The sequence below is a fragment of the Tursiops truncatus genome, chromosome X (assembly GCF_011762595.2).
Source record: "Tursiops truncatus isolate mTurTru1 chromosome X, mTurTru1.mat.Y, whole genome shotgun sequence".
Lineage (NCBI taxonomy): Eukaryota > Metazoa > Chordata > Mammalia > Artiodactyla > Delphinidae > Tursiops > Tursiops truncatus.
Window position 1 is genome coordinate 57,676,367 of NC_047055.1, and position 26,727 is coordinate 57,703,093.

The 26,727-nt window shown below is 38.2% G+C and overlaps 1 protein-coding gene across 6 annotated transcripts in view; it reads left to right on the forward strand.

The window, feature by feature from the left end:
- Nucleotides 1-26,727, forward strand: part of POF1B (POF1B actin binding protein) — a 102,943-nt gene that overhangs the window by 72,944 nt on the left and 3,272 nt on the right. For 5 of the 6 annotated variants that reach the window (XM_033849924.2, XM_033849925.2, XM_073798990.1 and 2 more), the window contains 6 exons: nucleotides 552-704; nucleotides 1,055-1,174; nucleotides 2,826-2,954; nucleotides 3,770-3,852; nucleotides 19,455-19,496; nucleotides 25,969-26,083. In XM_033849924.2, coding sequence (XP_033705815.1) covers nucleotides 552-704; nucleotides 1,055-1,174; nucleotides 2,826-2,954; nucleotides 3,770-3,852; nucleotides 19,455-19,496; nucleotides 25,969-26,083 — 642 coding nt within the window. The remainder of the gene's footprint in view (nucleotides 1-551; nucleotides 705-1,054; nucleotides 1,175-2,825; nucleotides 2,955-3,769; nucleotides 3,853-19,454; nucleotides 19,497-25,968; nucleotides 26,084-26,727) is intronic. The other variant, XM_033849926.2, reaches the window with a different exon arrangement.

Sequence of the window (26,727 nt, forward strand, 5' to 3'; positions counted from 1 at the left end):
TGAGTTTTCATTTGTCACATAATCAGGCATATGGTCATTTTGGTGCCTACTAAAAGGCAGGTTACGGTATTGTCAAAAAGCAGCAAGAGTCAGGTTGCTAGATTGGTACACTGAAAATTCATCTGATCTTGATTCCTTCTCACTCAAGATAGGCAAGTGAGGGTAATGATGTCTTTCATAGCTGATTTAACTTACCTTTTTTTTTTTTTTTTTTGCGGTACACGGGCCTCTCACTGTTGTGGCCTCTCCCGTTGCGGAGCACAGGCTCCAGACGCGCAGGCTCAGTGGCCATGTCTCACGGGCCTAACCGCTCCACGGCATGTGGGATCTTCCCGGACTGGGACATGAACCCGAGTCCCCTGCATCGGCAGGTGGACTCTCAACCACTGCGCCACCAGGGAAGCCCTTAACTTACCTTTTAAGGTTAAATATATAAGAAAACTGGGCATGGAAAAATATCAATATTTGCTTTGTTTCATTGAATTAATCAACTAAAAGCACTCTCTCCCAAAAAGTAGAATCCATTTGTCTTATTTACTGTGTCTTTACAGCAAGGACTTCAAGACTCAACCTCAAAATGCCAAGCATTGGAAGAAAACAATCTTTCTCTTCGGCATACACTATCAGACATAGAATATAAACTAAAAGAACTGGAATACTGTAAGCGTAATTTAGAGCAAGAGAATAAAAATCTTAGAGTGCAGGTATTCAGATTTTGTTTTAAATGTGTGTTATTGTCTTAGTTATATGGTTGTAATCCTAGCATTGGCTATATATATATATATATATATATATATATATATATATATTATATATATATATACATATATCCAATTCATCTCGAGAAAATATGTAGACTGCTTTCTGATGATCTCACATGCAGTTAGGTCTTAACTCACTGCCATCTGAGCTGTATAATGCAGTTCCTAAAAATCACTCTCATTATTTCAATGTCTTGTTTAATCAAGTGGTTTTCATCTATTAATGTCTTGTAATATAATATGTGTTTCCTTCATAACAGTCTAACTACAGAAATTTATTTTGTCTTGTGTAGCTCTCAGAGACTTGCACAGGCCCGATGCTGCAGGCTAAAATGGCTGAGATTGGCAACCATTACATGGAGATGGTAAAAAGCTTAAGAATGGAGAAAGATAGAGAGATCTGCAAACTAAGGGTATGTAGATCCTACACTGCATAAATACACAGTTCAGCACAAACTTTCTAATAAGATAATGATAGTCTCAAGTTTAATGCTACAAAGAAAAATCAACCAAAGGTAGAGTTTTAGGAGTATGCCATAGAACCATTTCTTTAAATACATATCACTATGTAGGGAATATTGTTAAATTGTCTTGTAATTTAGCTTCATCTTTTCTAGGAAAGCAAAAGAAGACCTTAAGTGCAGGGTTGTTGATTTTTAATTTCTATTTATTTATTTATGGTGACAGGGGAACACTTTATGATCTTGCCTAAAGCTTGCTCTATGCAGCCAAGCAACTTTCAAGATTATCCAGTGAAGCCGCATTTGACTTCATAAATATCCTCACTTGATTTTGAAGGATGATAGCTAGCAAGAGTTTTGTCAAGCACATGGATAAGAATTGTTGAATTATATACCTGTAATTGGCATCAAAATTAAGGTGATATTTGTGAGAATAAATATACATTGCCTTATTTTGTCATTCTAGGTCAAATTGACTAACCCTTAATTTACTGATTCCTAATTGTAGTTATATAAACTCAAATATTTTAATAGAAAAACTGACCACAGTTTTTTCTCTCCAAATATAATGTACAGTCTTTACCAAAAATCAAAATGAAACAAAATAGAATTTGTTCAAAAGTCTGCTGATGTTTCTTGCAGATGTCCTCCACTGGTTTATTTTCCATCTGAACGTTACTAATAACACTTTAACCTAAACAGCCATCTGTGCACACATAATGCAGTAAAAAGGGAAATGGACAGGATTTGCAGTCAGAAGACTTGTCATAGAGTTGCAGCTATGTTGCTTAGTAGCTGTTGTGCCTTCGTGTCTCTGGATCTCATTTACCTGTTTTGTAAATAAAGATTATAATAATACTTATCTCGGAGGGCTGCTGTGAGGACTGAGATGAGTCATGCAGGAGGAATATGTTGTGAACTGCAAATTATGATATAATATTTGTTATTGAGTTTTCCTTAATTAGTATTTGAAGGAATATAAAGTACCTGTTTTCTTAGCTTTATTTTAATTCTTGTTGCCTAGGACTTTTACTTAAGTAATGCTTAAGCCTAAATAGTAAAGTCACCTTTTAAAAATGAGAAATTTATTGGACTTCCCTGGTGGTCCAGTGACAAAGAATCCACCTTACAATGCAGGGGACTCGGGTTCGATTCCTGGTCAGGGAACTAAGATCCCACATACCATGGGGCAGCTAGAGCCCACATGCTACAACTACTCAGCTCGTGCACCTCAACTAGAGAGCCCACGTTGCCACAAACTACAGAGCCCATGTGCTCTGGAACCTGCGCGCCACAACTAGAGAAGAGAAACCCCACATGCCACAATTAGGTAGAAGCCTCAATGAAGATCCCATGTACTGCAACTAAGATCCGACACAGCCAAAAATAAACAATAAATCTTAAAAAAGTGAGAAATTCCTAATTGGCATTTCAGTTCACATATTACATTCATAAAGCTCTTTAAATGTTTATAACTATTGGTATTTTGCTCTTCATTTCATAACTAGCTGTATGACTTTATGTCACTTAACCTCTCTGGAACTCAGTTACCCATTTTGTTAATGAGAATTATAATAATTCTTAGTTCTTTTTAAATCCTTAGACTCAATTAAATCAGTACCAAAAAGATGTTTCAAGAAGAGAAGGAAGTTGCAGTGACTTCCAATTCAAGATTCATGAACTGACAAGCTTGCTGGAAGAGAAGGATTCCCTTATAAAGCATCAATCGGAGGTAACAGAGAAGGGGTCAAGGTGGAGACAAACCATACAACTCAGCCCTGTAGGATAAATACTTCCCACAAACTATAAAAAGACATGTTTCCAAGACTTACTTTATTCATGAAGTAGAATGTGAGTGCCTATGAGAAGTAGAAGACTCACATTTCAGGAGAAATAATTCAAATGAAAGCTAGAATTGAAGCAAAAAATATGTGCTATTGTGCCTTTAATAATTTTAAGACATTGATTTTCTACCTCATTGGCAGTCAAACTCCCAATAAGGCTGTGAGCTGCTTCAGCAAGGGACTGTGTTATATTCCTTTCTATGTCTGTAGCATGTAGCCCAAGATCTGTCATAAAATAGGTACTGAAGGAAGAAACTACCCAAATCGTGGCTAATGTTGTATTGCTGTTATTGAACAAATGGTATTTGTAGTAACATTCAGTGATAGATTTTCTGTTATGAAACAATATCTACTTCCATATTGAAATTTCATATTTTTCTGCTATAGATACACATTTAAATCTTTTTGGAACAAAAATTTTCACATCTTCATCTTGAGAATCATGCCCATTCTATCTCATGTTATCCCTTAAGTATAGAACCAGTTAGTGGATTCCTGCAGAGACTTATAATATAACTGATTAGGTACCATGAAGCAAGACTATATGGAATTCAACAAGTGGGATTGGAACATTCTTACCTCAAGGCTAAAAAGGAAGGGAAAAAAGTAATTATTCTTTAGTAACGTTGTTAAATTATCAAACATACCTCTTACCTCATGTTTCTATGGTTTTCAAATGATTATATTGTCTTTTATTTGTAAGGAACTCTCGAAGTTGAGACAAGAAATATATTCATCTCATAACCAACCCTCCAGTGGTGGAAGGACAACTATTACCACTAGAAAGTAATGTATTTTTAATGAAATTTGGATATGACTTTGGTTATGTTATAATCCAAGTTATAGCATGTTTAACTGATATATATGCCCCTAGACAGAGTTTGGTGTTTTCTGCTGGCCAATAATTCTACTGAAGAATGAATGTTCACAAAAAAACATAGCTATTATGGTCAATAAAATTCAAGAGCACACTTTTACTGTATTTACAATACAGTAAATACAATGAAAGTGAAAAGCAAATAATTAGTTGTTTAACCAACCATATTAGTCAGGGCTCTTTCAGTTGCACATGCCAGAAACCCAACTTAAACTGGGAATTAGTTAATTCACGTAATTGGGATTGCTTGGTGTCCAGATGGATTTGTGTGATCAAAATATGTCTTCAGAAATCTGTATATCTTTTGGCTCTGCTCTTTCCTGGATAGACGTCATTCTTAGGCAGGGTCTCTCCTCATGTTAGCAGTACGACCATAGCTTACATCTCAACAATTTAGCAAAACCAAATAGAAAGTGACTCTTTATGAATAGTTTCAGCAAAAGTCTGTTTTTGACATTTCACATAAATGGGATAATCAAAATGTGGTCTTTGGTGGCTGAATTCTTTCACTTTGCATGTTTTCAAGATTCATCCATGTTTTAGCATGTGTCAGTACTTCACTGATTTTTGTTACTAAATAATAGTCCATTTTATGGATGTACAACCTTTTATTTATCCATTCAGCAACTGATGGACATTTAGGGGCTGTTTTCAATTTTGAAAAATGCTACTGTAAATATCTGGGTACAAATCTGTGTGGACATATGTGTTCATTTCTTTGAGTATATAAAGAAGAGTAGAATTGCTGAGCACATGGTAACTCTGTTTAACTTTTTGAAGAACTGCTAGACTTTTCCAAAACAGCTGCACCATTTTACATTCCCACCAGTGATGTAAGAGGATTCCAATTTCTCTCCATCCTCCCAAACATTTGTTATTGTCCATCTGTTGGATTGTAGCCATTCTAAGGGGTGGGAAGTGGTATCTCATTGCACTCTTGATTTGTAGTTCTCCAATAATTAGTGTTGCATAGTATTTTTTCATGTGCTTACTGAGCATTTGTATATCTTCTTGAAGAAATGACTAAAGTCTTTCTTCATTTTTAAATTGTATTATTTGCTATTTTATTGTTGAATTGCAAGAGATATTTATATATTCTGGATACAAGTCCCTTATCAGAGATATGATTTGCAAACATTTTCTTCCATTCCATGGATTGTCTTTTCACTATCTTGATTGTATCATTTGTAGCACAAGTTTTTAATTTTGAGAAAGTCCAATACATCTATTTTTTTCTTTACTCACTTGTGCTTTTGGTATCATATGTAAGAAACCATTGACTAATACAAGGTCATTAATATTTACACCCACATTGTCTTCTAAAGAGTTTTATATTTTTATCTATTACATTTAGATTTAGGATCCATTTGAGTTAATTTTTTATATATTGTAAATTAGGTATCCAAGTTCATTCTTGTGCATGGGGATATCCAGTTGTCCCAGACTCATTTATGGAATATGCTATCCTTTCCCCCATTAAATTGACTTGGCATCCTTGTCAATCAAACTACCATAAATGTAAGGGCAAATATGTAGACTTTCAGTTTCACTCCATTAATCTATTTATCTGTCTTTATGCTAGTACCATACTGTCTTGATTATTATAGCATTTTATTGAAGTTGTGAAAGCAGGAGTGTGAGTCTCTAAACTTTTCTTTTCAAGAAAGCTTTAGCTGTTTGTGGTCTTTTGCTTTTCCATATGGGATTTAGGTTAAGCTTGTTAATTTCTGTTAAAAAAGATCCCACTGGAATTTTTACAGAAAATTCATTGAATATGTAGGACACTTCAGGTATTATTGCCATGTAAACAAAACTGTCTTCTGGTCAATAAGCATGGGATCCTTTTCAATTTAGATCCTCTTTAATTTCTTTTTCCAAAAATTTTATTGGAGTATAGTCGATTTACAATGTTGTGTTAACATTCAGGTGTACAGCAAAGTGAATCAGTTATACATATACATATATCCACTCTTTGTTTAGATTCTTTTCCCATACAGGCCAGTACAGAGTACTGAGTAGATTTCCCTGTGCTATACAGTAGGTCCTTATTAGTTATCTATTTTATATATAGTAGTGTGTTTATGTCAATCTCAACCTCCCAATGTATCCCTCCCCCGCTTATCCCCTGGTAACAATGATTGTTTTCTACATCTGTGACTCTACTTCTGTTTTCTAAGTAAGTTCATTTGTACACTTTTTTATAGATTCCACACATAAGCGATATGATATGGTATTTGTCTTTCTGTGTCTGACTTACTTTACTCACTATGACAATCTCTAGGTCCATCCATGTTGCCACAAATGGCATTATTTTGTTATTTTATGCAAGAGTCCACTGTGTATATGTACTGCATCTTCTTTATCCATTCCTCTTTTGATGAACATTTAGGTTGCTTCCATGTCCCAGCTACTGTAACTAGTGATGCAGTGAACACTGTTCTGCATGTATTTTTTGAATTATGGTTTTCTCCAGAAATATGCCCAGGAGTTGGGTTGCTGGGTAATATGGTAGTTCTATTTTTAGTTTTTTAAGGAACCTCCATACTGCTCTCCATAGTGGCTGTACCAATTGACATTCCCAACAACAGTGTAGGAGGGTTGTCCTTTATCCATACCCGCTCCAGCATTTATTGTATGTAAATTTTTTGATGATAGCCATTTTGACTGGTGTGAGGTGAAACCTCATTGTAGTCTTTTTGTTGGTTTTGTTTTGTTTTTACATCTTTAATGGAGTATAATTGCTTTACAATGATGCGTTAGTTTCTGCTTCATAACAAAGTGAATCAGTTATACATATACATATGTTCCCATATCTCTTCCCTCTTGCATCTCCCTCCCTCCCAACTTCCCTATCCCACCCCTCCAGGCGGTCACAAAGCACCGAGCTGCTCTCCATGTGCTATGCGGCTGCTTCCCACTAGCTATCTACCTTACGTTTGGTAGTGTATATATGTCCACGCCTCTCTCTCGCTTTCTCACAGCTTACCCTTCCCCCTCCCCATATCCTCAAGTTCATTCTCTAGTAGGTCCGTGCCTTTATTCCTGTCTTACCCCTAGGTTCTTCATGACATTTTTTTCTTAAATTCCATATATATGTGTTAGCATACAGTATTTGCCTTTCTCTTTCTGACTAACTTCACTCTATATTACAGACTCTAGGTCTATCCACCTCATTACAAATAGCTCAATTTTGTTTCTTTTTATGGCTGAGTAATATTCCATTGTATATATGGGCCACATCTTCTTTATCCATTCATCCAATGATGGACACTTAGGTTGTTTCTGTCTCTGGGCTATTGTATATAGAGCTGCAATGAACATTTTGGTACATGACTCTTTTTGAATTATGGTTTTCTCAGGGTATATGCCCAGTAGTGGGATTGCTGGGTCATATGGTAGTTCTACTTGCACTTTTTTAAGGAACCTCCATACTGTTCTCCATAGTGGCTGTACCAATTCACATTCCCACCAGCAGTGCAAGAGTGTTCCCTTTTCTCCACACCCTCTCCAGCATTTATTGTTTCTAGATTTTTTGATGATGGCCATTCTGACTGCTGTGAGATGATATCTCATTGTACTTTTGATTTTCATTTCTCTAATGATTAATGATGTTGAGCATTCTTTCATGTGTTTGTTGGCAGTCTGTATATCTTCTTTGGAGAAATGTCTATTTAGGACCTCTGCCCATTTTTGGATTGGGTTATTTGTTTTTTTTGTTATTGAGCTGCATTTGCTCCTTACAAATTTTGGAGATTAATCCTTTGTCAGTTGCTTCATTTGCAAATATTTTCTCCCATTCTGAGGGTTGTCTTTTTGTCTTGTTTATGGTTTCCTTTGCTGTGCAAAAGCTTTGAAGTTTCATTAGATCCCGTTTGTTTATTTTTCTTTTTATTTCCATTTCTCTAGGAAGTGGGTCATAAAGGATATTGCTGTGATTTATGTCATAGAGTGTCCTGCCTATGTTTTCCTCTAAGTGTTTGATAGTTTCTTGCCTTACATTTAGGTCTTTAATCCATTTTGAGCTTATTTTTGTGTATGGTGTTAGGGAGTGATCAAATCTCATACTTTTACATGTACCTGTCCAGTTTTCCCAGCACCACTTATTGAAGAGGGTGTCCTTTCTCCACTGTACATTCCTGCCTTCTTTATCAAAGATAAGGTGACCATATGTGTGTGGGTTTATCTCTGGGCTTTCTATCCTGCTCCGTTGATCTATATTTCTGTTTTTGTGCCAGTACCATACTTTCTTGATGACTGTACCTTTGTACTATAATCTGAAGGCAGGGAGCCAGATTCCTCCAGTACCGTTTTTCATTCTCAAGATTGCTTTTGCTATTCGGGGTCTTTTGTGTTTCCATACAAATTGTGAAATTTTTTGTTCTAGTCCTGTGAAAAATGCCAATGGTGTTTTGATAGGGATTGCATTGAATGTGTAGATTGCTTTGGGTAGTAGAGTCATTTTCACAATGTTGATTCTTCCAATGCAAGAACATGGTATATCTCTCCATCTATTTGTTTCATATTTAATTTCTTTCATCAGTGTCTTATAATTTTCGGCATACAGGTCTTCTGTCTCCTTAGGTAGATTTATTCCTAGATATTTTATTCTTTTTGTTGCAATGGTAGATGAGAGTGTTTTCTTGATTTCACTTTCAGATTTTTCATCATTGGTGTATAGGAATGCCAGAGATTTCTGTGCATTAATTTTGTATCCTTCTACTTTACCAATTTCATTGATTAGTTGTAGTAGTTTCCTGGTAGCACCTTTAGGATTCTCTATGTATAGTATTATGTCATCTGCAAACAGTGACAGATTTACTTCTTTTCTGATTTGGATTCCTTTTATTTCCTTTTCTTCTCTGATTGCTGTGGCTAAAACTTCCAAAACTATATTGAATAAGAGTGGTGAGAATGGGCAACCTTGTCTTGTTCCTGATCTTAGTGGAAATGGTTTTAGTTTTTCACCATTGAGGACGATGTTGGCTGTGGGTTTGTCATATATGGCCTTTATTGTGTTGAAGAAAGTTGCCTCTATGCCTACTTTCTGCAGAGTTTTTATCATAAGTAGGTGTTGAATTTTGTCGAAAGCTTTCTCTGCATCTATTGAGATGATCATATGGTTTTTTTCCTTCAATTTGTTAATATGGTGTATCGCAGTGATTGATTTGCGTATATTGAAGAATCCTTGCATTCCTGGAATAAACCCCACTTGATCATGTTGTATGATCCTTTTAATGTGCTGTTGGATTCTGTTTGCTAGTATTTTGTTGAGGATTTTTGCATCTATATTCATCAGTGATATTGGCCTGTAGTTTTCTTTGTTTGTTACAACCTTGTCTGGTTTTGGTATCGAGGTGATGGTGGCTTCATAGAATGAGTTTGGGAGTGTTCCTCCCTCTGCTGTATTTTGGAAGAGTTTGAGAAGGATAGGTGTTAGCTCTTCTCTAAATGTTTGATAGAATTCGCCTGTGAAGGCATCTTGTCCTGGGCTTTTGTTTGTTGGAAGATTTTTAATCACAGTTTCAATTTCAGTGCTTGTGATTGGTCTGCTCATATTTTCTATTTCTTCCTGATTCAGTCTTGGCAGGCTGTGCATTTCTAAGAATTTGTCCATTTCTTCCAGGTTGTCCATTTCATTGGCATAGAGTTGCTTGTAGTAATCTCTCATGATCTCTTTTATTTCTGCAGTGTCAGTTGTTACTTCTCCTTTTTCATTTCTAATTCTATTGATTTGCGTCTTCTCCCTTTTTTCCTGATGAGTCTGACTAATGGTTTATCACTTTTGTTTATCTTCTCAAAGAACCAGCTTTTAGTTTTATTGATCTTTGCTATCGTTTCCTTCATTCCTTTATCATTTATTTCTGATTTGATCTTTATGCTTTCTTTCCTTTTGCTAACTTCGGGATTTTTTTGTTCTTCTTTCTCTAATTGCTTTAGGTGCAAGGTTAGGTTGTTTATTCGAGATGTTTCCTGTTTCTTAAGGTAGGATTGTATTGCTAAATACTTCCCTTGTAGAACTGCTTTTGCTGCATCCCATAGGTTTTGGGTCATCGTGTCTCCATTATCATTTGTTTCTAGGTATTTTTTCATTTCCTCTTTTACTTCTTTAGTGATCACTTCGTTAGTAAGTAGTGTATTGTTTAGCCTCCATGTGTTTGTATTTTTTAGAGATCTTTTCCTGTAATTGATATCTAGTCTCATAGCATGTGATCAGAAAAGATACTTGATACAACTTCAATTTTCTTAAATTTACCAAGGCTTGATTTGTGACACAAGATATGATCTATCCTTTAGAATGTTCCATGAGTACTTGAGAAAAATGTGTATTCTGTTGTTTTGGATGGAATGTCCTATAAATATCAATTAAGTCCATCTTGTTTAATGTATCATATAAAGCTTGTGTTTCCTTATTTATTTTCATTTTGGATGATCTGTCCATGGGTGTAAGTGGGGTGTTTATGTCCCCTACTATGAATGTGTTACTGTCGATTTCCCCTTTTATTGCTGTTAGTATTTTCCTTATGTATTGAGGTACTCCTATTTTGGGTGCATAAATATTTACAATTGTTATATCTTCTTCTTGGATCGATCCCTTGATCATTATGTAGTGTCCTACTTTGTCTCTTCTAATAGTCTTTATTTTAAAGTCTATTTTGTCTGATATGAGAACTGCTACTCCAGCTTTCTTTTTGTTTCCATTTGCTTGGAATAACTTTTTCCATCCCCTTACTTTCAGTCTGTATGTGTGTCTAGGTCTGAAGTGGGTGTCTTGTAGACAGCATATATATGGGTCTTGTGTTTGTATCAATTCAGCCAATCTGTTTCTGTGATGGGAGCATTTAGTCAATTTACATTTAAGGTAATTATGGATACGGATGTTCCTATTCCCATTTTCTTAATTGTTTTGTGTTTGTTATTGTAGGTCTTTTCCTTCTCTTCTGTTTCTTGCCTAGATAAGTTCCTTTAGTATTTGTTGAAAAGCTGGTTTGGTGGTGCTGAACTCTTTCAGCTTTTGCTTGTCTGTAAAGGTTGTAATTTCTCCACCAAATCTGAATGAGATCCTTGCTGGGTAGAGCAGTCTTGGTTGCAGGTTTTTCTCCTTCATCACTTTAAATATATCCTGCCAGTCCCTTTTGGCTTGCAGAGTTTCTGCTGAAAGGTCAGCGGTTAACCTTACGGGGATTCCCTTGTGTGTTATTTGTTGTTTTTCCCTTGCTGCTTTTAATATGTTTTCTTTGTATTTAATTTTTGACAGTTTGATTAATATGTGTCTTGGCATATTTCTCCTTGGATTTATCCTGTATAGCACTCTCTGTGCTTCCTGGACTTGATTAACTATTTCCTTTCCCATTTTAGGGAAGTTTTCAACTATAATCTCTTCAAATATTTTCTCAGTCCCTTTCCTTTTCTCTTAATCTGGAACCCCTATAATTCGAGTGTTGGTGTGTTTAATGTTGCCCCAGAGGTCTCTGAGACTGTCCTCAGTTCTTTTCATTCTTTTATCTTTATTCTGCTCTGCAGTAGTTATTGCCATTATTTTATCTTCCACATCACTTTCCCGTTCTTCTGCCTCAGTTATTCTGCTACTGATCCCATCTAAAGTATTTTTAATTTCATTTATTGTGTTGTTCATCATTGCTTGTTTCATCTTTAGTTCTTCTAGGTCCTTGTTAAATGTTTCTTGCCTTTTGTCTATTGTATTTCCAATATTTTGGATCATCTTTACTATCATTATTCTGAATTCTTTTTCAGGTAGGTTGCCTATTTACTCTTCATTTGTTAGGTCTGGTGGGTTTTTATCTTTTTCCTTCAACTGCTGTGTGTTTTTCTGTCTTCTCATTTTGCTTTTCTTACTGTGTTTGGGGTCTCCTTTTTGCAGGCTGCAGGTTCGTAGTTCCCATTGTTTTTAGTGTCTTCCCCCAGTGTCTAAAGTTGGTTCTGTTGGTTGTGTAGGCTTCGTGGTGGAGGGGACTAGTGCCTGTGTTCTGGTGAATGAGGCTCTATCTTGTCTTTCTGGTGGGAAGATCCACGTGTGGTGGTGTGTTTTGGGGTGTCTGTGGACTTATTATGATTTTAGGCAGCCTCTCTGCTAACAGTTAGGGTTGTATTCCTGTCTTGCTAGTTGTTTGGCATAGGGTGTCCAGCACTGTAGCTTGCTGGTTGTTGAGTGAAGCTGGCTGCTGGTGTTGAGATGGATATCTCTGGGAGATTTTCGCTGTTTGATATTATGTGGAGCTGGGAGGTCTCTTGTGGACCAGTGTCCTGAAGTTGGCTTGCGCACCTCAGAGGCACAGCAGTGACTCTTGGCTGCAGCAACAAGAGCCTTACATCCACACTTCTCAGAATAAAAGGGAGAAAAAGTAGAAAGAAAGAATTAGTAGAAGAAGAATGAAAGAAAGAGAGAAAGAAAGAAAGAAAGAAAGGAAGAAAGAAAGAAAGAAAGAAAGCAGGGAGGGAGGGAGGGAGGGAGGGAGGGAGGGAGGAGGGAAGGAAGGGAAAAAAGAAAGAAAGAAGACAAAGTAAAATAGAATAAAGTAAGGTAAAATAAAGTTATTAAAATAATTATTAAGAAAAATAATAAATGGATGGATAGAACCGTAGGACAAATGGTGTAAGCAAAGCTATACAGACAAAATCTCACACAGAAGCATACACATACACATTCACAAAAAGAGGAAAAGGGGAAAATATCATAAATCTTGCTCTCAACGTCCACCTCCTCAATTTGGGATGATTCGTTGTCTATTCATGTATTCCACAGATGCAGGGTACATCAAGTTGATTGTGGAGCTTTAATCCGCTGCTTCTGAGGCTGCTGGGAGAGATTTCCTTTTCCGTTCTTTGCTCTCACAACACCCGGGGCTCAACTTTGGATTTGGCCCCACCTCTGCATGTAGGTCGCCAGAGGGCGTCTGTTCTTTGCTCAGACAGGATGGGGTTAAAGGAGCCCTGCTTCAGGGACTCTGCCTCACTCAGGCCGGCGGGGGCGGGTTAGGGAGGGGCACGGAATGCCGGGCGAGCCTGCGCTGCCACCGGTGTGACATTGCACCAGCCTGAGGCGCACTGTGCATTCTCCCAGGGAAGTTGTCCCTGGATCCTGGGATCCTGGCAGTGGCGGGCTGCACAGGCTCCCTGGAAAGGGGGTGTGGATAGTGACCTGGGCTCACACACAGGCTTCTTGGTGGTGGCAGCAACAGCTTTAGCATCTTATGCCCGTCTCTGGGGTCCGCGTTTTTAGCCGTGGCTCACGCCTGTCTCTGGAGCTCCTTTAAGCAGCGCTCTTAATCCCCTCTCCTCACGCACCAGGAAACAAAGAGGGAAGAAAAAGTCTCTTGCCTCTTCGGCAGGTCCAGACTTTTCCCCAGACTCCCTCCTGGCTAGCTGTGGTGAACTAACCCCCTGCAGGCTGTGTTCACGGCGCCAACACCAGTCCTCTCCCGGAGCTCCGACCGAAGCTCGAGCCTCAGCTCCCAGTCGTGCCCACTGGGGCGAGTGGGCAGACAAGCCTCTCGGGCTGCTGAGTGCCAGTCGGCACCAATCCTTTGTGCGGGAATATCCCCACTTTGCCCTCTGCATCCCTGTGGCTGTGCTCTCCTCCGCGGCTCCAAAACTTTCCCCTCCACCACCCATAGTCTCCGCCCACGAAGGGGCTTCCTAGTGTGTGTAAACGTTTCCTCCTTCACAGCTCCCTCACACTGGTGCAGGTCCCGTCCCTATCCTTTTGTCTCTGTTTATTCTTTTTTCTTTTGCCCTATCCAGGTACGTGGGGGTTTCTTGTGTTTGGGGAGGTCGGAGGCCTTTTGCCAACATTCAGTAGGTGTTCTGTGGGAGTTGTTCCATGTGTAGATGTATTTCTGGTGTATCTGTGGGGAGGAAGGTGATCTCCACATTTTATTCTTTCGCCATCTTCCTGGAAGCCTCCCTCGTTGTAGTTTTGATTTGCATTTTTCTAATAATTAGCAATGCTAAGTATCTTTTCATGTGCTTTTTGCCCACCTGTATGTCTTCTTTGGAGAAATGTCTATTTAGATTTTCAGCCCATTTTTCGATTGGGTTTTTTTGTTTTTTTGATATTGAGCTTCATGAACTATTTGTATAGTTTGGAGATTAACCCCTTGTGGGTTGCTTCAGTTGGAAATATTTTCTCCCACTCTGTGGATTCTCTTTTTGTTTTGTTTATGGCTTCCTTCATTGTGCAAAAGTTTTTAAGTTTAATTAGATCCCATTTGTTTATTTTTGTTTTCACTTTCACTATGCTAGGAGGTGGACTGAAAAACAGTTTGCTGTGCTTCATATCAAAGAGTATTCTACCTATGTTTTATTCTAAGAGTTTTATAGTTTTTGGCCTTACATTTAGGTCTTTAATCCATTTTGAGTTTATTTTTGAGTATGGTGTTAGGGAGTGTTCTAACTTCATTCTTTTACATGTAGCTCTCCAGTTTTCCCAGCACCACTTTTTGAAGAGACTGTTTTTTCTACATTGTATATTCTTGCCTCATTAGTCATAGATTACATGACCATAGGTGTGTGGGTTTATCTCTGGGCTTTCTATCCTGTTCCATTGATCTATATTTCTATTTTGTGCTGGTACCATACTGTCTTGATGACTGTAGCTTTGTAGTATAGTCTGAAATCAGGAAGCCTGATTCCTCTAGCTCTGTTTTTCTGTCTCAGGATTCCTGTGACTATTCATGATCTTTTCTGTTTCCATACAAATTGTAAAATTTTTTGTTCTACTTCCTTGAAAAATGCCATTGGTAATTTGTTAAGGATTGCATTGAATCTGTAGATTACTTTGGGTAGTATAGTCATTTTCTCAATATTGATTCTTCCAATCTAAGACTATGGTATATCTCCAGCTGTTTGTGTCATCTTTGTTTTCTTTCATCGACATCTTGTAGTTTCCTGAGTACAGGTCTTTTGCCTCCTTTGGTATGTTTATTCCTAGCTATTTTATTGTTTTTGATGTGATGGTAAATGGGATTGTTTCCTTAATTTCTCTTTCTGATCTTTTATTGTTAGTGTATAGGAATGCAAGAGACTTCTGTGTATTTTGTATCCTGCAACTTTTCCAAATTCACTGATTAGCTTTACTAGTTTAATGGTAGAATCTTTAGGATATTTTATGTATATATCATGTCATCTGCAAACAGTGACAGCTTTACTTCTTCTTTTCTGGTATGGATTCTTTTCATTTGTTTTTTCTTCTGTGATTGCTGTGGCTGAAACTCCCAAAACTATGTTGAATAACAGTGGTGAGAGTGGGGAACCCTGTCTTCTTCCTGATCTTAGTGGAAATGGTTTGTTTTTCACTATTGAGAATGATGTTTCCTGTGGGTTTGCCATATATCACCTTTATTATGGTGAGGTAAGTTCCCTCTATGCCTACTTTCTAGAGATTTTTTATCATAAATGGGTGTTGAAATTCGTCAAAAGCTTTTTCTGTATCTATTGAGATTATCATATGTTTTTTATCCTTCAGTTTGTTAATACGGTGTATCACATTGATTGATTTGCCTATACTGAAGAATCCTTGTATTCCTGATATAAACCTCACTTGATGATGGTGTATGATCCTTTTAAGGTGCTGTTGGATTCTGTTTGCTAGTATTTTGTTGAGGATTTTTGCATCTATGTTCATCACTAATATTGGCCTGTAGTTTTCTTTCTCTGTGAACTCTTTGTCTGGTTTTGGTATCAGGGTGATGGTGGCTTTGTAGAATGAGTTTGGGAGTTTTCCACCGTCTGATATATTTTGGAAGAGTTTGAGAAGGATAGGTGTTAGCTCTTCGGTAAATGTTTGAAAGAATTCACCTGTGAAGCCATCTGGTCCTGGGCTTCTGTTCATTGGAAGATTTTTTTTTTCTGTACGTGGGCCTCTCACTGTTGTGGCCTCTCACATTGTGGAGCACAGGCTCTGGATGCGCAGGCTCAGCGTCCATGGCTCACGGGCCCAGCCACTCTGTGGCATGTAGGATATTCCCGGACTGGGGCACGAACCTGTGTCCCCTGCATTGGAAGGTGGTCTCCCAATCACTGCACCACCAGGGAAGCCCTGTTGGAAGATTTTTAATCACAGTTTCAATTTCAGTGCTTGTGATTGGTCTGTTTATATTTTCTGTTTCTTCCTGGTTCAATCTGGGAAGATTGTGCTTTTCTAAGAATTTGTCCATTTCTTCCACGTTGCCCTTTTTATTGGCATACACTTGCTTCTAGTAATCTCTTATGATCCTTTGTATTTCTGCAATGTCAGTTGTTACTTCTCCTTTTTCATTTCTAATTCTGTTGATTTGAGTCTTCTACTTTTTTTTCTTCATGAGTCCAGCTAATGGTTAACAATTTTGTTTATCTTCTCATACAAGCAGCTTTTAGTTTCATTGATCTTTGCTATCGTTTCCTTCATTTCTTTTTCATTTATTTCTGATCTGATCTTTATGATTTCTTTCCTTCTGCTAACTGTGGGGTTATTTTATTCTTTCTCTAATTGCTTTAGGTGTAAGGTTAGGTTGTTTATTTGAGGTGTTTTTTGTTTCTTGAGGTAGGATTTTATTGCTATAAACTTCCCATTTAGAAGTGCTTTTGCTGCATCCCATGAGTTTTGGGTCGTCGTGTTTTCATTATCATTTGTTTTTAGGTATTTTTTGATTTCCTCTTTGATTTCTTCAGTGATCTCTTGGTTATTTAGTAGTGTATTGTTTAGCCTCCATGTATTGGTATTTTTTACAGATTTTTTCCTGTAATTGACATCTAGTTTCATAGTGTTGTGGTCAGAAAACATATTTCATACGATTTCAGTTTTCTTAAATTAACCAAGGCTTGATTTGTGACCAAAGATATGGCCTATCTTGCAGAATGTTCCATGATCACTTGCGAAGAAAGTGTATTCTGTTGTTTTTGGACAGAATGTCCTATAAATATCAATTAAGTCCATCTTGTTTAATGTATCATATAAAGCTTGTGTTTCCTTATTTATTTTCATTTTGGATGATCTGTCCATTGGTGAAAGTGGGGTGTTAATGTCTCCTACTATTATTGTGTTACTGTCAATTTCCCATCTTATGGCTGTTAGCATTTGCCTTAAGTGTTGAGGTGCTCCTATGCTGGGTGCATAAACATTTACAATTGTTATATCTTCTTCTTGGATTGATCCCTTGATCATTATGTAGTGTCCTTCCTTGTCTCTTATAACAGTCTTTATTTTAAAGTCTATTATGTCTGATACGAGAATTTCTACTCCAGCTTTCTTTTGATTTCCATTTGCACAGAATATCTTTTTCCATTCCCTTACTTTCAGTCTGTATGTGTCCCTAGGTCTGAAGTGGACCTCTTGTAGACAGCATGTATATGGGTCTTGTTTTTGTATCCATTCAGCCAGTCTATGTCTTTTGGTTGGAGCATTTAATCCATTTATATTTAAGTTAGTTATCGATATGTATGTTACTATTACCATTTTCTAAATTGTTTTGGGTTTGTTATTGTAGGTCTTTTCCTTCTCTTGTGTTTCCTGCCTAGAGAAGTTCCTTTAGCGTTTGTTGTAAAGCTGGTTTGGTGGTGCTGAATTCTCTTAGCTTTTTCTTGTCTCTGAATGTTTTAATTTCTCTTTCGAATCTGAATGAGATCTTTGCTGGGTCAAGTAATCTTGGTTGTAGATTTTTCCCTTTCATCACTTTAAGTATGTCCTTCCAGTCCCTTCTGGCTTGCAGAGTTTCTGCTGAAAGATCAGCTGTTAGCCTTATGGGGATTCCCTTGTATGTTATTTGTTGCTTTTCCCTTGCTGCTTTTAATATTTTTTCTTTGTATTTAATTTTTGATAGTTTGAATACTGTGTGTCTTGGCATGTTTCTCCTTGGATATTTTCTGTATGGGACTCTCTGCGCTTCCTGGACTTGATTGTTTCCTTTCCCATATTAGGGAAGTTTTCAACTATAATCTCTACAAATATTTTCTCAGTCCATTTCTTTTTCTCTTCTTCTGCTACCCCTATAATTCGCATGTTGGTGTGTTTAATGTCCCTGAGGTCTCTGAGACTGTCCTCTATTCTTTTCATTCCTTTTTCTTTTTTCTGCTCTGTGGTTGTTATTTCCATTATTTTATCTTCCAGGTCACTTATCCATTCTTCTGCCTCAGTTATTCTGCTGTTAATTCTTCTAGAGAATTTTTAATTTCATTTATTGTGTTGTTCATCATTGTTTGCTTGCTCTTTCGTTCTTCTAGGTCCTTGTTGAATGTTTCTTGTATTTTCTCCATTGTACTTGCAAGATTTTGGATCATCTTTACTATCATTACTCTGAATTCTTTTTCAGGTAGACTGCCTATTTCCTCTTCATTTGTTTGGTCTGGTGGGTTTTTACCTTGCTCCTTCATCTGCTTTGTGTTTCTCTGTCTTCTCATTTTGCTTAACCGGATGTGTTTGGGGTCTCCTTTTTGCAGGCTGCAGGTTCATAGTTCCCTTTGTTTTTGGTGTCTGCCCCCAGTGGGTAAGGTTGGTTCAATGGGTTGTGTAGGCTTCCTGGTGGAGGGGACTGGTGCTGTGTTCTAGTGGCTGAGGCTAGATCTTTTCTTTCTGGTGGGAAGGACTATGTCCAGTGGTGTGTTTTGGGGTGTGTGTGAACTTTTTATGATTTTAGGCAGCTTCTCTGCTAGTGGGTAATGCTGTGTTCCTGTCTTACTGGTTGTTTTGCATGGGGTGTCCAGCACTGGAGCTTCCTGGTCATTGAGAGAAACTTTGTCTTAGCATTGAGATGGAAATCAGTGGGAGAACTCTTGCTGATTGATCTTATGAGGGGCTCTTAGGTCTCTGGTGGACCATTGTCCTGAACTCGGCTCTCCCAACTCAGAAGCTCAGGTCTGACACCCGGCCAGAGAACCAAGACCCTGTCAGCCACACAGCTCAGAAGAAAAGTGAGAAAAGAAAAAAGAAAAAAAAACCCTAAAGTTATTAAAGTAAAAAAAAAATTTTAAATATTATTATAATAAAATTAAGTAATTAATAAAAAGAAGGAAGACAGCAACTAAACCAATAAACTAATCCACCAATTATAAGAAGTGCTAGAAACTATAGTAAAAAACAACAGACTGACAGAACCCTAGGAGAAATGGTAAAAGCAAACCTATACAGACAAAATCACACAAAGGAGCATATACATACACACTCACAAAAATGGAAAAAGGAAAAAACAAACAAACAAAATACATATATATATATATATATATATATATATATATATATATATATAAGGAAGAGAGAAACCAAATCAATAAACGAATCTACCAATGGTAATAAGCTCTAAATACTAAACTAAGATAAACATAATACTAGAAACAAATTAGACGTAGAAAGAAAACCCCAATTCTATAGTTGCTCCCAAAGTCCACTACCTCAGTTTTGGGAGAATTCATTGTCTATTCAGGTGTTCCACTGATGCAGGGTACATCAAGTTGATTGTGGAGATTTAATCCGCTGCTCCTGAGGCTGCTGGAAGAAATTTCCCTTTCTCTTCTTTGTTCACAGAGCTCCTGGGATTCTGCTTTGGAGTTGGCCCCACCTCTGCATGTAGGTCACCCTCTGGCATCTGTTGTTTGCCCAGGCAGGGTGGGGTTAAAGGATCAGGTGATTAGGGGGCTCTGGCTCACTCAGGCCAGGGGGTGGGAGGGGTACAGAATGCAGGGCGAGCCTGTGGTGGCAGAGGCCCGCAGTGACATTGCCACAGCCTGAGGTGTGCTGTGTGTTCTCTTGAGGAAGTTGTCCCTGGATCACAGGACCCTAGCAGTGGCGGGCTGCACAGCCTCCTGGGATGGGTGGTGTAGATAGTGACTTGTGCTTGCACACAGGATTCTTGGTGCCTGCAGCAGCAGTGTTAGCGTTTCATGCCCGTCTGTGATGTATGCACTGATAACTGAGGCTCACACCAGTCTCTGAAGCTCGTTTAGGCGGTGCTCTGAATGCTCTCTCCTCACACACCCTTTTGGGAAGTCTGAGGTCTTCTGCCAGTGTTCAGTAGGTGTTGTGTAGGAGTTGTTTCACATGTAGATGTATTTTTGATGTATTTGTGGGGAGGAAGGTGTTCTCCACGTTTTACTCCTCTGCCCTCTTAAAGGTCCTCTGCCTCTAGTGTATTTTTATTTTCATTATTGTGTTGTTCAGCTCTGTTTGTTCTTTAGTTTTTGTAGGTGTTTGTTAAACTTTTCTTGTATCTTCTCGATCCATGCCTCCATTCTTTTTCTGTGATCTTGGATCATCTTTACTATCATTACTTTGAATACTTTTTTAGACAGATTGCTTATCTCCTCTTCATCTAGTTGTTCTTGTAGGTTTTTTTCTTGTTCTTTTGCCTGCAACATATTTCTTTGTCATCTCATTTTGTCAGACTTATTCTGTTTGTGGTCTCCTTTTCACAGGCTGCAGGATTGTACTTCCTCTTGCTTCTGTTGTCTGCCGCCTGGTGGGTGAGGTTGGTCCATTGGCTTTTGCTGTTATCCCGTTGGTAAGGTGTTTGATTGGTGTTGTGGTGATCAGAGCCTGCCCTGGATATTGAGAGGACCTCCCCTTTGCTCCCAGTGGCTGTTACTGCCCTGTGAGGGGTGGGGTCTTCTCTATTTGTTGGAGTAGAGGTCCCTAGATCTTTTTCTTTGCTGTGATTCTGATCTGCGGTGTGATGTGAAGTATGTGGGATTGGAGGACTCCCACTGAGAGAGAAGCTAATGAGTGTTCCTCCTCTGGAGGTGTTCACTGTGAATGTGCTCTGTTGTGTCCCCTTTCATCCGTTGTGTGGACTCACAAAGTACACTGTTGTTGGCACTGCTCTTGGTCCCACCTTAACTGTGGGTATGCCAGCAATTGGCCCTGGTGACTCTCAGGCATTCTTTTCACCCAGTCACTGGCACAGATCCACTGAGGTCAGTTCCTAGGACTGCAGCATTCATTCACCTGAACCTGCCATGGGAGCTATGGAGGCTGCTCAGACTCTGGTCTGGCACATTCCCCATGTGTACATGCCCACAAATCCCACAGCTACTAGTGCCATATCCATCCAAGTGCAGGAGTTCTTGTTGTCCTTTTGGATGTTTCACAGGTGCTGAATTTAGGAAGCCATCAGCAGAGGTGTAACTCCACAGTTCGTTCAGCTCCGAGGAGAGATTTCAGCTCTTCTTCCTTAGTCACACAACCCCTGGCTCTCAGTGGTGGTTTCAGCCCCTACTCTGGGTGGATTTCCTAGTGGTGGGAGCTATCCCTCTCCTTCTGGGACAGTGGGGCAGGTCCGGACACCCACTGTCAGATTTCCCTGTAGCGAGAGCTATCCACATGCTCCCTGGATAGTGGGGCAGGTCCTGGCACCCGCTGATGAATTTCCTAGTAGTGAGAGGTTTCTGTGTGCTCCTGGGACAGCGGGTGAAGTCCTAGCACACGCTGACAGTCCCAGCACCCACTGGTGGATTTCCTTGTAGTGAGAGCTATCAGGGCACTCCTGAGACAGTCAGATGGGTTCCAGTGTCTGCCTGTGGGTCTGGAAGAGGTGGCCAGTGCCTGCCTCTGGAGACCAAGATGGAGGTGGTGACTCACGCCCACCCTGAGAACTCCTCTAGGCAGTGTCCTGTTGACTGGGAGCACTCATAGGGAAAGAAGCTTGTGGTCACATCCCTCTCCTCATGCGCCTCCCAATAATGGTGCCTTGTTTCTCTGGTTGGCCAAGGCTTCTTCATGGTATACCTTCAGTTGCCACTGCCTGACCTCTTCAGGCTGCTTCCACACCTAACCCTGGTCCTCTCCCTGGGACCGAACTTCAGAGTCTGAGCTTAAGCACCCAACTCCCACCCTCACCAACAGAGGAGTGTTTCAGATTGGGGAGTGCAGGGTGGCAGTTCCAGCCCTCTGTGCAGGTTACTCTCCATTTTGCCTTACACGAACTGGTTGTTTGCTCTCCCCTCTTAGGCTCCGAAACTCCCCTTTCATCCAGTCTGATCTCTCCACTGGTGAGCAGACTTTCCAAGGTGCGGGAATCTTTCTTCTTTCCCAGTTCCCTCCCTGTCCTGATTCCTTTTTTTTTTTCCTTTTGTCTTATCAGGTTATGTGGAGATTTTCTTGTCTTTTCGGAAGTTTGAGGTCTTCTGTCAGCTCTGTTTTGTAGTTTGTGTCTCTCGAGGAATTGGTGCATGTCATCTAAGTTATCAAGTTTTCTTGGCATAAAATTGTCATAATACTCCTTTATCATGTTTTCAAGACAAAGTATCTCCTTTAAAATTTTAAAAATTGAGATATAATTAACTTATAACATTATTTTAGTTTTGGATGTACAAAATAATGATTCACTATGTGTATACTGCTAAATGATCACCACAATAAGTCTAGTTAACACCCGTCACCATCCATAATTACAAATTTTTTTCTTGTGATGAGAACGTTTTAAGATCTAATCTTTTAGCAACTTTCAATTATCCAATACAGTATTATTAACTATAGTCACCACACTGTTCATTACATCCCCAGGACTTATTTATTTTATAACTGGAAGTTTGTACTTTTTGACCACTTTCACCCATTTTGCCCACTCTCACCCCCCACCTCTAGCAACCATCAATATATTCTCTTTATCTATGAGTTCATTTGTTTTAGATTCCATGTATAAGTGAGAGAATATGGTATTTGTCTTTCTCTCTCTGACTTATTTCACTTTGTTTAATGCACTCAAGGTCCGTCCATGCTGTCATAAATGGTAGGATTTCCTTCATTTTTGGCTGAATAATATTCTAGTGTGGGGCGGGGTGGTGGTGGGATGAATTGGGAGATTGGGATTGACATATATACACTAATATGTATAAAATAGATAACTAACAAGAACCGGCTGTATTTTTTAAAAATAAACATAAAATTTTTAAAAAACTAAAAAGAATATTCCAGTATGTGTGTAAATATATGTATATATATATTATACATTTATTATATATATAATATTTTATTTATCCATTCTAATATTGATGGACACTTACATTGATTCCATGTCTTGACTATTGTAAATAATGCCACAGTGAACATGAGGGTGTAGATATATTATAGTGTTTTCATTTCCTCTTGATAAATACCCAGAAGTGACATTGCTGGATCATATACTAGTTCTATTTTTAATTTTTTAAGGACTCTCCATACTGTTTTCCATAGTGGCTGCACCAGTTTGCATTTGCACCAACAGTGCACAAGTGTTCCCTTTTCTCCACATCTTGCCAACACTTGCTATTTCTTGTCTTATTGATAATAGCCGTTCTAAGACATGTGTGAGGTGATAGCTTCTCTTTCTTAATATCAGTTAATTGTGTGCTCTTTCTTTGCTAACTAGTCTGCTTAGAACTATATCAATTTTAGTGATATTTTAAATGTTCTTTCATTATTGTTTTTATCTATTTTATTGGCTTATTGGGTATATTACTTTCTTATAATTGGTATAAGTTTCAAAGTATTCCTTTTTATCTTATCACAGTCTATCTTCAAATAATATACCTCATCACATGTAGCATACAAACTTTATGGTAGTATACTTCCATTTCCCCTTCATGATTTTTTGCTATTTTTTTCATTTATATGTACTTTTTTTAGTCCAAATTTTTTTATTGAGGTATAGTTGATCTACAATATTAAATAAGTTTTAAGTACACTATGTAGTGATTCACAATTTTAAAGTATATTTTATTTTTAGTTACTATAAAGTATTGGCTATATTCCCTGTTTTGTACAATATATCCTTACAGCTTATTTCATTTTATTTTTTTAACATCTTTAATGGAATATAATTGCTTTACAATGGTGTGTTAGTTTCTGCTGTATAACAAAGTGAATCAGCTATACATAAACATATATCTCTATATCTCCTCCCTCTTGCATCTCCCTCCTATCCTCCCTATCCCACCCCTCTAGGTGGATACAAAGCACCAAGCTGATCTCCCTGTGCTATGTGGCTGCTTCCTACTAGCTATCTATTTTACATTTGGTAGTGTATATATGTCCATGCCACTCTCTCACTTCGTCTCAGCTGACCCTTCCCCCTCCCCGTGTCCTCAAGTCCATTCTCTACCTCTGCATCTTTATTCCTGTTCTGCTCCTAGGTTCTTCAGTACAATTTTTTTTTAGATTCCATATATATGTGTTAGCATACGGTATTTGTTTTCCTCTTTCTGACTTACTTTGTATGACAGACTCTACGTCCATCCACCTCACTACAAATAACTCAATTTCGTTTCTTTTTATGGCTGAGTAATATCCCATTGAATATACATGCCACATCTTCTTTATCCATTCATCTGTTGATGGACACTTAGGTTGCTTCCATGTCCTGGCTATTGTAAACAGAGCTGCAATGAACATTGTGATACATGACTCTTTTTGAATTATGGTTTTCTTGGTGTATATGCCCAGTAGTGGGATTGCTGGGTCGTATGGTAGCTCTATTTTTAGTTTTTAAGGAACCTCCATACTTTTCTTCATAGTGGCTGTATCAATTTACATTCCCAACAACAGTGCAAGAGTGTTCCCTTTTCTCCACACCCTCTCCAGCATTTATTGTTTGTAGATTATTTTGATGATGGCCATTCTGACTGGTGTGAGGTGATACCTCATTGTAGTTTTGATTTGCATTTCTCAAATGATTAGTGACGTTGAGCATCCTTTCATGTGTTTGTTGGCAATCTGTATATCTTTGGAGAAATGTCTATTTAGGTCTTCTGCCCATTTTTGGATTGGGTTGTTTGTTTTTTGAAATTGAGCTGCATGAGCTGCTTTTAAATATTGGAGATTAATCCTTTGTCAGTTGCTTCATTAGCAAATATTTTCTCCCATTCTGAGGGTTGTCTTTTGGTGTTATGTTTTCCTTTGCTGTGCAAAAGCTTTGAAGTTTCATTAGGTCCCATTTGTTTATTTTTGTTTTTATTTCCATTTCTCTAGGTGGTGGGTCAAAAAAGATCTTGCTGTGATGTATGGCATAGAATGTTCTGCCTATGTTTTCCTCTAAGAATTTTATAGTGTCTGGCCTTACCTTTAGGTCTTTAATCCATTTTGAGTTTATTGTTGTGTATGGTGTTAAGGAGTGTTCTAATTTCATTCTTTTACATGTACTGTCCAGTTTTCCCAGCACCACTTATTGAAGAGGCTGTCTTTTCTCCATTGTATATTATTGCCTCCTTTATCAATGATAAGGCCACATATGTGTGGGTTCATATCTGGGCTTTCTATCTTGTTCCATTGATCTATCTTTCTGTTTTTGTGCCAGTACCATACTGTCTTGATGACTGTAGCTTTGTAGTATAGTCTGAAGTCAGGGAGCCTGATTCGTCCAGCTCCGTTTTTCTGTCTCAAGATTCCTTTGGCTATTTGGGATCTTTTGTGTTTCCATATAAATTGTGAAATATTTTGTTCTAGTTCTGTGAAAAATGCCATTGGTAATTTTTCTCACTACTAAGGTGATAGTCTTTTGTAGTATTTGCCTGATGCCCTCTGGTATTAGGAGGTCTTTCCACTCTGGTTAGTGGAACACAGATTGGAGTTCCCTTTACTATGTGAACTCCAGGAATTTGAAGAGTGCTCTTTTTCAGTGCTTCTTTCCCTAGCCTCAGTAGCTTTTTCACAAGCCTATACTGATCAGTGCTCACCCAAGGACTTGTGGGGGAACTCTCTACAGATCCCATGACCTCTCTCCAACTATGTAGCTCTCTCCTGTCTGGTATTCTGCTCCACATATTCTGACTCCAGGCCATGAGCTAGGCACTTGTAGTGCTCATGTCATTTGCTTCCCTTCTCTGGGATCACTGTATTGTGCAGCCAGTGGTCCATTATTGCCAGAAGCAAAAGTACTTCCCTCTTACTCTCTTGAAAATAGCCATAGTAAATCTTTGTACCACTGAGAGGTGATTTTCTTTTTAGAAAGAGTTAAAAGTCATTCAAAGCCAAATTAATTAAATAAGGAGGATCAAACTAGGAGTGACTAAAAAGTAATGAGAGTTATTTTCTTGTCCAGCTTGTAAACTAACTTTTTTTTTCTATATAGGTACAGGTCACAATATCCTATCTTAGGCCTCCTGTATGATGACTATGAATATATACCACCAGGTAGTGACACACAGACTATTGTGATTGAGAAAATAGAAGACAAATGGACTTGTGTAAGTTCACTTGGGCATTTTTCGAGTATATAATTAGGGAGAAAAAAATCCTAAGGCCATTGTGTTGTGTTAGCAGAGTTTCTCAACCTCAGCACTATTAACATTTTGGGCTGGATAATTTGATGTGGGGGGACTTCCCTGCACATTGTAGGACATTCTAAAATGATGTAGAATCTCACTTTTAACACTATGAAAATGACAGTCTTTGTCTTGTTATGTTAAAAACTTCTTAGGTACTGAAAGCAGGTAAAACTAATCCATGGTTATTAAAGTCAGGAAGTGGTTGGTTATCCTCAAGGTCGGGTACTGATTGGAAGGAAACAAAAGGAGGACTACTGGGGTACTAATAATATGCTGTTTCTTGATCTGAGTGATAGTTGCATATACATGTTCAGTTTGGGAAAATTCATTTAGTTGTACACCTATATGTGCACTTTTCCTATGTTTATTATACTTCAATAAAAGTCTTAAAATGCTTAAGTATATCATGATGAGCAATAGATAAATGTATGTCAATCAATTATTCTGTACAACCTTTTGAGGAAATTTTTAAATGTAGATTTATCATTAATAAAATACTACAGATGTATAACTAATAAATTACTACAGATGTAGTTAATAAAATTAAATATCTGTTAAATAAC